At 44.9% G+C, this 16,248-nt stretch overlaps 1 protein-coding gene across 3 annotated transcripts in view; it reads left to right on the forward strand.

The window, feature by feature from the left end:
* Positions 1–5,861, forward strand: part of SPOP (speckle type BTB/POZ protein) — a 62,372-nt gene extending 56,511 nt beyond the window's left edge. For all 3 annotated transcript variants that reach the window (XM_081029044.1, XM_081029043.1, XM_081029045.1), the window contains 2 exons: positions 3,191–3,333; positions 4,608–5,861. In XM_081029044.1, coding sequence (XP_080885170.1) covers positions 3,191–3,333; positions 4,608–4,752 — 288 coding nt within the window. In that variant the 3' untranslated portion in view covers positions 4,753–5,861. The remainder of the gene's footprint in view (positions 1–3,190; positions 3,334–4,607) is intronic.
* The last annotated feature ends 10,387 nt before the right edge of the window (positions 5,862–16,248 follow it).

Consider the following 16,248-nt stretch of genomic DNA (forward strand, 5'->3'; position numbering starts at 1 on the left):
GTTACCAAAATAAATCATATTCAACATTATAAGATGATTAATACTTCTGTGGGAGAAAAGAGATACTACTACAGTAAATGTATACTTTGATTGTAAGATACATTTTGATTTGAGAAATGTTAGAGTGTGAAAATAGAAATGTGGATCTTAGAATCAAGGAGATATGATGGTTACCTAAAACAACAGGCCAGTGATTCCCAAGATAAGCTTGGGGTAAAGGTTAATGAAGCACTCAGTTTAACCATGTCATATTGGGGTTTTTGTGTGTTGTTTCATGGCAGGATTTCTCAGAACCTTTAAAATGTTAATGTGCACGGTGAGTTTTCTAAAAGGGAATATGAAAGATGGGATTTCTCCAGTTTAGTTAACCCTGGAATCCTTTTCCTCAAGGATCACCCCGGGGATTAGTATTCCCCAAAACACAGTTTGGGAAACTGGGAAACTGACTTTCATTGTGTAGATACATCAGAGAGAGCTAGCTCAGTGACCTGTCCTCCAAGGCCCCGCGGTCTGAGAAAACACAGTGTGTGTGTGTGTGTGTGTGTGTGTGTGTGTGTGTGTGTGTGTGAGACTATTTATCCCGTAGAAGCTTTTGTTGTATTGGGTGGGTGTTGGGGCAAGGGTATTAAAACGACTTCAACCCAGCCAGCAGTAGCCCCTATGAGAAAGGTGTTCTCTGCTGAAAGTGCCTTCTCTTTCTATGTCTTACTGCAGCACCCATCTGAGAGTAAAGCTGGCTCTGACCTAAGGGCACTAGAGCCTTCCATCCCAGGATTGGCTCCTGAGAATAGTCTCCTTCCACCTCCCTTTGCACCCCTGAGGACAGAGGAAAGTGCCTGTGTTTACAGTGGAGGTTTTATCTTTATTGATCAGCTTTTTGGAGTGTTTGTAGAGGATAAGGCATATAAACCCAATCAATGCTACTGATGAAAAGGATTGAATACTAGCTGTATCCTTCTTATCACCTTTCAAGACTTCATTAGTACAATTAAGCAATACGAACAGACCATACCCTTCCAGTCTAGCTCAGTTCTGACCAGAGGAAAGTTGCCCTCAGTGGAGACAGTAAGAAAATACACACTGTGAGCTCTGGGGAAGTTGAAGACACAGCCCAATGCCTGCTTTTTATAACATGAGTTTATAATGATTCTGCCTCATCTGCCCTCCGATTTTCAATGAAACATTCATTTGTGCTTTTACACATCAGGCATTTATCCCCCTCATCTTCTAGCTCCCCATAAGGATGAGTAGTCTCCTTGAAAGACCCACTTTTTAGACAGAAATACTGAGGCTCAGCATGGTATATGCTCAGCGTCAGGGTTAGGCATCTGTTTCCTTAGGTTTTCAGTTATGCCCTTCAGCCAGAGAACCTACTGGGAACCTACGGTAAGTGCACAGAGCATGGGGATCAGCCTGCACTGACCATCCAAGGGTGGTATTTTCAGTACAGTGTGTTAATTTGTGGTTTTAAAACATAAAGCAATTGAATCATAACAGTGCTTTAAATTTATGAATGAGAAGTAACTGAAGGGTGTGTTTTCAAATTCCATTCAGAATTTCCCATTAGACAGTCTGCTCCAAGCTTATTTGAAAACATTTTTACCCCTATACCTCCTTGTCAGCTTCAGGAAAACAGAATAAGAAATCTTTCATGGAAGGATCTAAACATCTAGAATTTACCCAAAAGGCTGAAATAGCTTCTTCTGAGCTTCCCCAGTCTCCTGGGGACATGTGTAATTAGACCAAAAACAAAACAAAACACGTTGGCCAGGCCTGGGAGACACAGTTTCAATCTCTCGGGTAAGTACTGCCATTAGGAAGGTTTTTCAGAAGCATAATTAAGAAAAAAAACTTTGTCCCCCAAGGGATAAGAATGGCTACTTTTGTCTAATTATGCAGTAGGGATCAGAGCTATTCACAGTAAAAGTCCTTTTAAAAGAATATATTGAGAAAGGATAAGAGGAATATTCTGTGCAGCTCTGTATAAAAACTGAACATTTACTCAACCTTTTCCAGCCTTCTAAAACAAAAACCTAATTTTTTGCTTGTCTAGTGTCATTCCTGTTTTCCATGGAAACTGCTTTCCAGTTACTCAAATGTAAGAAATTAAAGCTGCACCAAAACCAATAAAACTCTCTTTTTGCTGCAGGAGATCACAGTGCCAGCAGATATGCCTCCTCACCCAGAATTCATAAAAATACAATTTTCCTAGTTTGATTGCCATGATTCAGCCTGGAGGAGTATCATGTCACTGAGTTTTGAGGCCCTCAAGACAGGACCTATATGGAAGCTGTGGATACCCTCCGAGCTAACCATTTTCCTGTGAACTGATTAATTACATTTGATTTTGTGCTTTTTATACCTTCCTCCTCATCCCTGAAATTCCTTAGTAGTAAGTTCATAACCTATTTGACAGAAAGGATTACAGTGGCATCAAAACAAATCAGCTAGATCAGATGTGCCCAATATTAACCTCGACCTTCATTTCCAGAACATTTATCCCTTTACGTGGAAAATAGGAAGTTTTTAGACTGAAACTGGATCCAGGGTCTCTGTTGCTTTGTTCATCTACCCTGCGAGTCTTAACCTCAACCCCAATAAAATAGGACTCCATTTATCCTTTTCTATTTAAAAGGAGGCCTTTGGTTGACCCTCATTCAGGAACAACTAGTGGTGGAGATGCTGGTGAAAGTCACCACAGGACTCCTTTTCACAGCCTAAGGGGCCAGTCGGGATACCCTGCCAGGCTAGTGACAATGCTTAAGTAGAAAAGACTGTGCTTCACCCTCGTCTGGCTCTCACTGAAAGGATTGCAGAAATGTAAAATGGGATATCCCTGGTGACTTGAAGCAGAGTCATGCCTCATTGTAAGAGGAGGTGGTGATGGTTTAAGAAACCCTTGAATCATAGTTGGGGCAGGGTACACTGGAGGATGTGGGTCTGCTCCATAATGGCCTTGTTTCTAAAAGGGAGACTTTAGAACTGGAATGGCAGCTATGCCAGTGATTTCAGCTGTCTTCATTTCCGCCTTTGGAGTATGGTTATGTTTTATAATTGCAGTAGTAGCCTCATGGTCTCTGCAGTTTTGTTCAGGTATCCAGTTACGTGATGGTACAGCTGCAGAAAACAGCCTCAGTGGTGGCCAGCTCAGAGCTGTTCCTGCTCTGACAGCGGTGCTTCTGTTTTACAGTATGCCCTGGAGCGTTTAAAGGTCATGTGTGAGGATGCCCTCTGCAGTAACCTCTCCGTGGAGAACGCCGCAGAAATTCTCATCCTGGCGGACCTCCACAGCGCAGATCAGCTGAAAACTCAGGCAGTGGATTTCATCAACTAGTGAGTTGGCATCTTCAAAGTTCTTTCAGGATAGTTGGGATAGCTAGAGAAATAAGAAAGACTTTGAATTAGTGAATAAAATAAACGAGAAGCTTCGTTAACCTTTTAGTAGTAAGTACAGAGTTTTCAGCTTTCCCGTCAGCTTGCCTGTGTGGAAGATGGTTTTGCTCTCATGGGTCTAATTTGATTGGTGAGTGAGGTATTTTACTTCCTTGTATTGATCAGAATTAATGAAAATGATAACTTGCTGGCCTGAAAAAGCTGTGTTCCCCAAATGAGAGCATCTTTACTTCACATTCACTGGCTTAATGAAAGACATGTAGATCTCTAGGAGAACAGAAGTACATTTTTTATGAGTTAGTAAAAATGTATTTAATGGTCCATTGTGGAATGGGGAAAAGAGAAAGGATCATCAGATGAGGTGTTAGGATCATAGATGAGGTTGTTAAATACTGTTTTGAGAAAGAAATGTTCAGTCTGGTAGATCTGCTCCTTCATCCTAAATGACAAATAACCTGGCTATATTTCTGAAATAATTCTCAGTGGGGCATGATGGGGAGCAAAAGTTGGGAAAAAACCCAGGGAAGAGAAGCAGGCCTTACAAAGCGCTCACAACAGCAGTTCTGGGGTGAGATGGTCTAAGAAGATACCCGGTAGATAAGTGAACATTGTTCAACACAGGAAATGCCCCCAACCAGGAAATGCCGTGAATATAGGACGTGAAGGACGTCCTATAATTCAGTCTGTAAGGTTGTTTCAAAGCAGTTACTGATTGAGACAAAAGAGGAGGGAAGAGACCACTAAATGTTGGTCCTAGTGAGTGCTCACTCTGTGCTGGACACTTGCTGGGTGCTTTTTAGATGTTAACCATTCGGTGAAGTGTGGTTGTTACTGATAATCAAATAGGTCCCAGGCTATGTTCTGCTCTGTGGTTACAGCACTAGTCAGTGGCAGAGCCAGTTGGAAGCTTAGAGCTCTCTCCTCATTGGCATCAGCAGTGACTATAAAGAGCGTTGACAGTGGAGAGAAGAGCCTGGGGAACACTTCACCTTTAGTAGTTGACAGCATAGTGGCTCCATGTCCTGGTCATTGGAGCTAAAAACAGCCACAGCCTGGTCACCTGTCTGCACATTGTTTAACCAGTGACTTCTCATGCATGCGTTTCTTGCATTGACACCCTGTACAGCAGACTCTGGGGAATGAGGCTGTCTGGGTGGCTGTTGAGTCCGTCTTGCACTCACTCCTTCGGTAACCCATCTCCGCATTTCTCCTAGTCATGCGTCCGACGTGTTGGAGACCTCGGGCTGGAAGTCAATGGTGGTGTCGCATCCCCACTTGGTGGCTGAGGCGTACCGCTCTCTGGCTTCAGCACAGTGCCCTTTTCTGGGACCCCCACGTAAGCGCCTGAAGCAGTCCTAAGATCCTGCCCGTCGTAAGACTCCGTTTATTTTCCAGAAGCAGCAGCCACTGTTGCTGCCACTGACTACCAGGTAGACAGCGCAATCTGTGGAGCTTTTACTCTGCTGTGGGGGAAAAAGACTGCATCATGGCCCAGACTTTTAAAACAGCACTAAATGAACTTGGGGGGTTTGGGGGGAGGGAAGGGCCGGGGACTCGGGGCTGTTCAACCTAATGAAAACCCTGTTGCTGCGTCACTGTGTTCCCCTTGGCCTGGCAGAGTTCGATCCTATGGGGATTCAGTTTAGGCTCTGGCCCTGAGGACATCCCAGCAGTGGTACTTCGGAGAAACCTGTCTGCATCTGACTGAGCAGAACAAATCGTCAGGTGCCTGGAGCAAAAAGGAAAAAAAAAAAAAGAAGGACATTTAGTTTTAAGAGAAGGGAAAAGGAAAGAAGAAAGGATTTTTGCAGAATTTCTCAAAAATCGTTTTGTGGATTCTAGTAGTATTTATGTTGAGAGAAGTTTCAGTCCATCAACTGTGCTAAAACTTGGATATTTGTGAAAACTCCTCACCACCATACAAGTATCAGAAGAGCTCTCTTGTTGTTAGCACTTACTGTTTGCAAGAACAGAATATATCCTTTTATCCCTTTATGAAAAATGACAAGTGAAGGCAAAAAGGGAAGGATGTTATTTGATCTGGAAGATGAGTGTTCTGATATGGCTTTTGCAAAAAATCTTTATTGGTGTCGGAAACTGGAAAAAAATAATTCACCCAGAATTCATACCGTCTTGACAAGAACTATGGTTCTCTGTTTTTAGATATTGTGGAAAATGTTTTTTGGCATTTTTCTCTGATTTTATTTCTCCTCCCTCCCCCCTTTTCTAAAAAAAAAACAAAAACAAAACAAAACAAAAAGAAGAGAAAAGAAAGGAAATTTTATTATTAATGCTGTATGAAAAAAACCCCAGCCCCGATTGCTCAGCTGTTCGTACCTGACTTGCCGCCTGCATAGGAGCCAGTCCTGTTCCTTCCAATTCGCCCCTCTTCCTACAGGGGAGAACTTCCAAATGTTAATTTTTTTTTTTCTTTTTGAAAATATAAATAATGACTATTTTGTACTGTGTGGTATCTTTGGTCTTTTGTTTCGTTCACCTGGTTTGTCTTTTGGGTCCGAGTTTTTTAAGGGATTTTGAAGGCCTAGTTCGACCCTGCGGGTTGCAGAGATAATGTTTGCAGTGGCTAAGCGGTGGGGATGTACTGCGTCCCCCCTCATCTCAAGTTTCCTTTGGGAGCTACCAGCTGCCAGTGTCTGTCCTCTTGGAGTATCTCACAGTGTACATGCTACAGAGGGGCCAGGCTCCTGCCTCTGCCAAGGCAAGTAATGGGAGTGGGCTTTCTGCACCCTTTCTGCACATATTTTAAGACCTACTCAATCTCCCTTCTCCTAGTGAAATATAAAAAGGTCCAGGGGATATAACGAGATTAAATAAAGGGAAATGATTATGTCTGACTGCTTCTGTCACTGACTTGATGTGTTTTCAGAAAAGGTAGTGTCTGAATTCCCTGTGAGCTCACAAGAATGCCGTGGGGCTCTTGTGCCTTCCTCATGACAGTGTTGAACAGGACAGTGGGACACACTGGAAAATGCATTGGCCATCTGGCCAAGGTATGTGTTATTTGACCTTCTATGGAGACTCCATGTATTTCCCTTCAGTGACTTTAGCCTTTGCAAATATTCCAGTTTTCACTTAGCTTGCCAGTTTTCATTTATCTAGAATGGAGTAGAAAAGATCTATTATCAGTAGAACCAAACACAGGATTTGCTTATTAAAAACTACTCCGTTGCACTCCTCAGTTTCCCCTTAATGTCACCTATGTGAGGAAGCGCCCAGTTCTCCGTGTTCTGGCTGCTATTCCTGTGCCTCTTCTGTCCGTCCTCACTTTCAGATCAGCACCCAGCTCCAGGGATCAGGGCCTACACAGAGTCTCCTCTGCCCATGTTGTCTCTCAAGTAACTGTATTTGCTTCGCGGTACTGTTTTCAGCGAACCTTTCATGCACAGTATCTCATTTAAACTTCCCAACAACTTGATGAGTTTGGCAGGACAAGTGATAAATAGCATCTTCACATTTTATAGATGAGAGGAGTTCAAACCCAGAGAAGTCAAGTGGCATGCCTAGTATCACACAACTGTTGAGTGACAGTTCTTCTAATGTAGCACCCTGAAAAGATTCGTCAGTAACTGAAGGAAGTTCCTTTTCTGAAATGTTTAGGTATGAAATCTGAGGTAAAGCCTCCTTCCTGTGGGAATAGCAAGAGCCAAGCTCTGGAAAGCTGCCTGTGGCTTGCTCTTGAGAGGTTCCCGGAGGACAAGACAGGCTTCAGATTTGCTTTCTTCCTCAGTCACAGGAAGCTGTGGGTTAGGGGCTGATGGGTTCGGGGAATATGTCCTCAGGAGGGTAGCAATCCTGGCACTAAGCTTCTGGCAGGATGAAGATCTCTTCTGGGATTTTCCAGTATTTATGGAATTTCCAATGTGGGCTTTACTATGGGTACAAAGCTGTTAGAATTTCAGGTACAGGTGAAGCTACTCAGTGCTTCTGTCGTTATTTCTGGACGTGTTTGTTTTTGTTTAAATGATACAGTTGAAGCCATCTGGTTGTGACAACATCAGAGCCCCAGCATACTGTTCATAAACCTCCCACTGCCACCACCCCCTCCCTTAACTCCCCCACATCTGAAATTTAATTCACGTTAACTCCACAATCTGCGGCATGTGCTGTCACTGCAGAGATGTCCGTGCCAGTGGAGCAGTTGGAGATTTCAATTCCACAAGGATATGGCTTATTTATCAAAACAATATTTCAGGCAAGTAGTTTCACAGAATCTTTGGAGTTGCTGTTTCAGGTTCAAATAGAGTATCTGGTGTCACTCCCCAACTCTCCTCCTCCCCAATTGTCAGCCCCCCTATATTTGGCCATCCATGGAGAATTTTTCCCATTCCGTATGTGGAGATTAAAATCTCTGTGTTATTATTAGGCATCTCAAACACCTTTATGGGTTTTAACAATTTAGGTAAGAGATGCCTCTCTTACCGATGCCTCTCTTACCGCTGGTAAGCCTACTGACCTTTTAGGTCTTTTAAAGAGATTCATCTTTTTTAAAAAAAACTCCAGCCAGGGACATCAAGATCTTTTCTTAGGCCAAAAGATCTCTGGCTTGACCACCACTCTGTGCATTTATTTATAAATCTGGTTTAAACCTATTGTGGGTTCTCCATATTGTGTGAGCCTGTGCAGATGAAAGGAAACAGCTTGTATGTTTATGAAAAGACAGAACAACAAACAGAGGGGGAGTTGAAACTGACTGTTGCTTTGTTCTGGCTCTTCTACTCCTATAAAAGAACAACTAATTCGCCTAACATGACCGTATTGGATCCTTCGCTTTATCTTTGTCAAAGACAAATTATTGGCTGGAGCCCAATCTTATTTTCCACAACTAATTATCTTTTTAATCAGCCTGGGTCCCCTGTGTTTCCTTTGTCTCATGACTTTTCACTGAACTCTGCCCTGCATCATTTAAATTCATTTCGAATGCTGTGCTGACTAATCTAACATTCAGGTGAGTATCATTGGACTGCTCTTTATGTATGTGTATGCACAGGCTGGTTGTGTTTTTCCCCTTTGAATTTCAGAGGTGACTGCACCGCGTTGGGCCTTTGACCTACTAGGTGGACACCTCATGGAGATAGTAAGCAAGAAAGCAAATGTAGGACCATCAGTATTGGGGATAATGAGCTACGAGAACCAGAAGCGTTGACCTCCTGATGAGAGTGGAGACTTGAATGTTGTTGACTGATGGGATCTTAATGCCGCTCCGCCATTATCCGCTCCCCCTCCGTAAATCCTGTCACGCCGGAGTGGGAAGTGGCATCTGGAATACTGTTTGATGCTGATTCCTGCAACTCTAGGAAGAAAAAGAGATGTTTTAGACTTGAGGGAATTCAATACAAGCAACAGAAATCATTAAGAAGTTACAGGGGGTCGACTCGAGGGGAGAAACTATGAAGATAAAACATGCGTAACTCAAGCATAGGAATGTAGCGGCAGGCCCCACGGTTTACAGATCTCACAGGAGTTTTGAACGCTTCCTCGCTTGTCTTGTGCAGCACCCATTCATCCCAGTTGTGTAGCTTGGGAAGGTTGTAATCTAACTTCTTCAAGGTCGTTCAACCTGGCTTTGAGCCAAGGAACAACAGAAGGCAAAGGCATAGCCTTGGGGCTTCGGCCCAAGGACCAAAAAAAAGCCAAAATCCAAGAGTTTGCCTGGCAGTAAAGATGACACACCTGCTCCTAACGCTCAGCTGAAGTGAGGAGAGCTTCAGCCCCCCAAGACCCTTAAAGATGAGCTCTTAAAGTGAAGGAAAAAGGGGGCCCTGACATAGTTCACCTTCCTTTCCTATCTGAGAAAACAGACATCCAGAGAAGTGAGATGACATGCTCAAGTTTACAGAGATGAAAACTCAGGCCACTGACTCAACAAACAGTGGCTGAGTACGTATTAGTTTGGTGCAAAAGAAATTGCGGTTTAAAAGGTTAAAAATAATTGCAAAATCCGCAATTACTTAGAAGGTGCCAAATATTGTGCGAGGCTAGGATCCAGGTAGAAGGTAGGATTTCTGCTCATTAAACTAATTCAGTTTAATGGAAGAGGCAGGGACATGGTATTGAGGATGGAAAAGAAGCTACTGAATTTAGCCTTAAGGAGGTCAGTGGTTACCTTAGAGCAGTTTCTGTCAAATGGCGGAGGCAGAAGCCAAAACCGACGAGAAGGTAAGTAAACAGATTGAGTATAAGCTGCTTTCCAGAAGTTTGGCGGGGAGAGAGGAAGGGAATCTCTCTCACCCACTTGTAAGAAGTTATGTCTCAATTTAGTCAACACATTTATTTTTGTCTAGAAGTCACGGTGTACAGGTTGTTCCATAAAATTACAGACACTTTCATAACTGGTATTTGTAGTAAAAGTCATGTTTGTAGAATAATTACTGCTTTAAATTGAGAACGAAAACAATCACCTCAACACACAATTTCAAGAATGATTTTCTAAAGACAAACGGGTTTCTATACTTTCTCAACTTACCCATCTTCCAAGTAGAATTTTGCTTCGCATTTACTGTAAACCCTTAAAATGTTTTCATGAGCCAGTGCCTTGGTTCACTGGTGTGTTGCTGAAGGTATAACATTCAGTTCCCAAAAATGTAAGCCCTGATTGGTAGCATTTGCCAGTTTCCATGGTGCAAATACTTCCACCGAGGCCCATTTCAAACTCCTAAGGTGACTTTACTGAGTGCAGAGTGGAAAAGGGATGGACAGCTCACCATTATCAAGTGTTTCCACCATACAGATGAATAGATGCATATAATCTTAAGAGTACAGATAATAACAATAAACTGTAAAATAGGAAGAGATGCGTTTTGAGTATTAACCTTGCTGTTAATTTATGTTAATACAATTTAATTTTTAATTGGCCATTCAACAACCAGCTCCTAAAATTCCCCAAAATTTAACAGTTGGCTCTAGAGAGCCAGTGTGAACCAGCTCCAGCACACCACTGGTGGGGTTTCAAGTTTTTCCTCCAACATCTGTGCGCCTTATTATTTCCTGTTATCCCACAGCACTTTAAAATGCACTTACCTAGTTTAATGGTAAAGTAAAGTACCACCTTTTTACCATGTTTCCCTGAAAATAAGACCTAGCCAGACAATCAGTTCTAATGCGTTTTTTGGGGCAAAAATTAATATAAGACCTGGTCTTATTTTACTATAGCATTAATTTTATATTAATTTTTGCTCCAAAAGACGCATTCGAGCTGATGGTCTGGCTAGGTCTTATTTTTGGGGAAACACAGCAGAATCTACAGATACACTGACATTGACACGTGAACCAATAGTCATGTTACACATTTTAATCTTTCCGGTTAAATAAACATTTTTTTCTATCTCTTACCAGTGTTGGAAATGTGTATTTTATTGAAACATTATTGAAAAATAGGTATAGACACATTAGCCAGTATAATTCTGTCATTCCTGGGGGTTGTGGTCTCCGTGGTGTATCCTTCCTGCCTCCATTACGTCTCACAAAAGTTAAAGTGGAAAAAAAAAAGGGGGTGCATTTGAGAGTGGTAAGCATACTAGTAGGCAATCCTTAGGGTCGTCAATGCCCACCAGAGTTTTAATAACTGCCTTGGTTTGGCCTCTTAAGAATGAATTTTTAGAGTCCTTTGTTTTCTTTGCTAGTGATTCATTTATACATTTGCTATATGATGTGCCGGGGACTGAGCTAGTTTCTAAGGATAAACTGAGTAGAACTGTTCCCTGCCCTCATTGGAACTTGGTGTCTAATGGGGAGAGAGTGTCCTTAGTAATACCACCAGTACATAATGTCACACCATGGTGCGTGCGCTGAAGGAAACTTATAGAGCACGGTGAGAGCCTGGGAGTGGGGAATTCACCTTGTCTGGGGGATCCAGAAAGGCTTCCCGAAGAAAGCAGTTTTGGAAGTAAGAGCTGAAGGATGAGGAGCTGTCAACTTGGTAATGTTGGAGAGGCACATTCCTCACAGAAGAAATTGCATACATTAAGCCCGGAAGTCAGGAGGGAGCTTGGTGTGTTCTCGGACGCCAGAGAAGACTGAGTGGCTGGAGTGCGGAGAAGCACGAATGCAAGTTAGGAGCCAGTCTGGCAGGCCCTTCACAGGTCACACTTAGAACTTAGCAGGTCTGACACTAAGAACAGTGGGGAAATCCTTGAGTTTTAAGCAAGAGAGGGCTGGCAAGAGTTTTAATCTTTGGCTAGAGTATAAAAAAGTTGGTAGTAGGGGTGGAGGTGGCAGAGCTGGAGAAGAATAGAATATTTGAGAGACTTTGGGGACAAATTTGGCAGTACTTGATGGATTGGATAGAGTAAGGATGAAGAGGTGACTAGGATGGATTCACCAAAATGGAGACCAATAGGAATATAAACAGGCTTGAGGGAAATTAGATCGTTACTTTTATTTTACTTGATGATGAGGTGTTTTGAGAAATCCAAATAGAGGTGTTAAACGTGATCTGTTGAATTGTTGAGTCTAGACCTCAAAGTAGGTTAAGACTGGAGAGCAGGTCCTAGGGAGGTACTGGTTTATAGGTGTGATTGAAGCCCTGGCGTGTGCTGGATCACTGCGGAGAAGTCGAATGAGGAGAGGAGGGGGCCCGGGACCAAGCCTTAAGGGATTCTTCTATTTAAGGGCCAGTAAAGGATGATAAGCCACAAAGGAGAAGTGGCAGCCAAAGATAGGAAGAAAATATGTAAGTGAAGAGAACCAATACAACATTGTTAAAAGTGTCAAATGCTGTAGAATAAGAGCATTTTTAAATGCCCATTGGAGCAAGCAACATGGAAGTTATTCGTGACCTTAGCCGGAGTCATTTCAGGAAAGAAACCCAGGTCAGGGTAAGGTGAGGAATGGGTGGGAGGTGAGGGACGAGACGGGGAGTCACAGGCAAGCCTCTGAGGTATGGCTGTGAAGAGAAAGGCAAAGTTCTGGCTATAACTCGAGGGAAATGAGTAGAGGGAGGTGTTTTATTTTTTCCCATAGAATGAAAGCAGTGTGAGTCTGATGTAAAGCTGATGGGAAGGGCCCAATAGAAAGGAAGCCATGAAAGCTCCAAGGTTCAGTAGAGAATCGATAATCTGTGCCATGAGGTTCTGAGAGTGCTAGGAGGAGAAGGGGAGGGTGGGCCTAGATAAGAAGAGGAGGGACACCCTCTCTGGGTATGAGGAGAGTCGCAGAAACGAGGGTTTGTCTGATAGTGGGAAGTTGAGCAAGTTTGCATCTGGTGACATGTATAAAAACATAAGTAGGAAATAATGTCAATGGCTGAGAATTCCTGGAAAGGATGGGGGTGGGGAAGGAGTGATCTGAACTGTTATTTGGGAGGAGTTGTTAAGAGCGCAGGCTGCACTGAGGGTCCAGCCCAAGTTGGGCTTCCAGAGTACAGCATCTGGAGTACATCTGGCTCTGGACCCCTGCTGCTCTCATGATCCCGGCCAAAGTACTTGGCCTGTGTAGGCCTTAGTTTTCTCACCTGTGAAACGGGTATGTCTCTAGAGTTCTCCTGGGAAATTAATGAGAAAATACATGTCAAGACTTTAACGTAGTGACTGCCATTGAACAAGGGCTCCAGAAAGGTGAGCTGCTGCTGGTAGTGCTATTAATTCTGGTTGGTTCTAACCTAAGCCATGTGTAGACTTTTGAGTCCATTTCCTTTTAGGATTTCTTGGAATGGAATCTAAATCTGCAATGAGATACTGAAATGGGCACCTTTGGGAGTGTGGGGATCTTCTGCAGCAGGATACCTGTGGAGAAAGAATCCTGTGAGCTCTGAGGCTTTCACCTGCTGTGACGTACGGAGGAGGGGACGTCCACAGAGGTCTCAGAAATAGTGAGTCTGCTCCTAATCTCCTAGTCACCTGGAACAGCTCTTTCGTTGTTCATTTACGGTCATCACTGTCATCGTTATCCCTGGAAGCTAAGCGTGCTTGACACTAGGCAGTCCAAAGAGAGAGGTAAGGGCAGGGCGGAAGCTTGTAGGTGTGAGAATCAGGCTCAGGAGAGGATGGAAGTAACTTGCGGGCCCAGGAGCCATGTTTCTTGAGCTGTAGCTACCTCGGAGGGGCCAGGGAAAAATGGATGATGCATACCTACTAAATCAAGCCCATCTTTTCTACATAATTTTTCTTCTTCAGCTTCTTTTTTCCTTCCCTTTCCGCCCCTGTCCTTCCCTCCTCCTGGAGCATGGAAACTTCCATTTATTTCTTCCCTGTTTTCCTAGACATTTTTCTCCCTCATCTCCAGTCCCGCTCACTAGAGTGACATCTTGAGCCAGATCCTGCTGCATTAAAAAAAAAAAAAAACCTGCCTACAACGAGCCCTCCAGTGCTTATCTCCACCGAGGTGGCAGATGGCAGAGCCTGACCGCGGTAGCAGGCCCCCTCCAATCCCAGGTCTGGAGCTGCCAAGTCTGGTAAATGGGGCGTTTAGATACCTTTCCACACTCTTGTATCCCTCACGTACCCCCAGTTTTCCCAAAGCAGCATCATTCTCATGTATTATAGATGCTGCCCGGCAGGGTTTAACTACCTGTGCCTCACCTTTTCTCCCTGTCCCTGTGAAAGATGCCCATGATAGAAGTTGAATTCAGAATTCATCTGTGAGTCAAGAATTATTGGCCAGACCCTGTGTGTGCTCCATGCACGTGGCCTTCCTCAAAGTGTGGTAGAAGTGGGTCACGCAAGGCCCAGTCCTCAGGGACTCGCCCTCGGGTACAGTCCAAGCCGAGCACATTTCACACATCCAGTTCCCAGGAGTGCCAGCAACGGACCACAGCCATCCAGGCTGAAGAGAAACTGGCCTGTCAGGGGGAGGTGACCTGAAGGTGGGGCAGAGAGAGAAATTAGTGTGTGGGTGGGGGCTGGGGCTGTGGGGCCTTGGGCAGGCCGCCTCAGCCTTGGGAGTGTGCGTGGCTGACTGGTCTGGCTGTTTAACTGTGTGCTTCTAATGAAAAGATCCTTTGGCCACCTGCGTTACCCAAGCCCTGGGTTACGTTTATGTGTAGTGGTCCCAGGGGTGAGTCCACAGACGAACATTCTCAGTGTGCCACAGGGGCCTCCCGAGTGCAGAAGTGAGATTCTGGGCCCCAGGAATGCACCCAAGGACCCTGTTTCTTGGCCAGAATCAAGGAAAACAAATGTGGATTCCTTTGTAGAAGTGTCATCTTTTGCAGACACGACAGACTTTCCCCATGGGTTTGTTTTCCTACAGCAGGGAATGAGTGCCCATGGCCATTCTCCCTTCTGCCCACCCAGGCATGGCCAGGACCAGGAGGGCTGGATGTGGGACTGTACTCAGAACGGCTCGCCTCCAGCACTGCCTCTGTGCCAAGCAGCTCCAGCTGCTTTACACATTCCAACTCCCAAGAGCCCTCTGACAGCTAAAGATCATCCTCATTTTACAGATAGGGAAACTGAGACATAAAGGTGTCCAATCACAATTAGGAAGTGGTAGAGCAATGATATGAATCCAGGCAACTTCTGGCTTCGGAATCCCTGTTCACTACACAGCCTACCCTGAGAAGAAAAAGAAAGTAGCCCTCTCCCTTCCCAGGAGGCTCTGGGATGCCCGTGAGCCCCAGCAGGGCTGTGGTTGCTGGATGGCAATAGCCCTACACTGACATGATGCCACCATTCCCAGAGCCAACTCGCTCCTCACAGTAACCGTGTGGGGTTGGGGGGAGAACGGCCATCCAAGATGCCGTCCATCGGGGCCTATCGGGAATGATCCCTGGTAGAGAGGGTGGTATGCAGAACACCTGGGTTCAGGTAGCACAGTCAATACACCTCACAGGAAGGACTTCCTGCCTCTGGGGAGCCTCTAGGCCAACTGCACTGGGGCACATAGCCCCTGTCCTCACAGAGTCTCCAATCTGAGGGGGAGACAGCTCCTGTGTCCAGTGTCTTATTAGTAAAGGGGGGGCATCCACATTTCCTGCTGTGACAGTCCCCAAGTTGGCAGGTATATACCACTCCAGACTCAACTTGAGTCGGAGATAGAATCAGGCTCTTTAAAGAGAGCTGTGGATATTAGGGGATCACAGAGGAAGCAAGGTGGGTAGAAGTGAAGGCTGGATGCTGGGGGAGAGGATGGGGTGGGAAGGGGGAGCAAAAAGGCCTGGAGACTGGGGGGTGAGTTCAACAGAGCCGACTACAGAGCCTCCTGGCTTCAGTTTCCGAGGGAGAACCTTTGGGTGAGGTGTGGTGGGGCCTAATGGTTCCTACTCTTCCCCCTGAGTTTTTCCTTCCTCTTGGAGATTCTTGCTTCAACTCTAGCTACTAACATCACATTGGCCCATCACAAAGGAAATAGTACATTTCCTTTAAGGCTATGGCTCAAATATGAGCTGAAATCTGGCACCGTGGAGACCAGCTGGAACTTCTAGAGGTTTTATTAAACAATATTTGTTGAATGAATAACTACTAAGGGAGAACAGAAGGGTATTAACCTATGATGTCCATGAGGCTTAAAAATAGCCCAGCTCACGGAGTCTGGGTTTCAAAATCTGGCCCTGCCAAGGCTTGGCAGACTTGGCCTGGCCTGGGCTCCTCCTTCTGCCTTCAGAGGGGGAGGGAGGGAGAGGAGCCAGTTGAGGCCTAGCACCAAAGGGTGGGGGATTTCCATACTAGTCCCCAGGAAACCATGTGGCCCCTCTGTAGCCCACCTAATCACTTCCTTTCATCCCTGCTCTCCAGGGGGATGACACCTTGAGGAAAGACCCTGTTTGCAAGAGCATGGCTTTCCTTTGGTGGGTGTAGAGGTAACCCTTTTCTTAAGCCAAGCTAATTCAGGAGGAATCAGAACCATGCCTGTTCCTACCCAGAGTGTCCTGGGCAGGACCGGGATCTCAGGTGAGCTCAG

Source organism: Rhinolophus hipposideros, assembly GCF_964194185.1.
Source record: "Rhinolophus hipposideros genome assembly, chromosome: 20".
In the NCBI taxonomy this organism is placed as follows: domain Eukaryota; kingdom Metazoa; phylum Chordata; class Mammalia; order Chiroptera; family Rhinolophidae; genus Rhinolophus; species Rhinolophus hipposideros.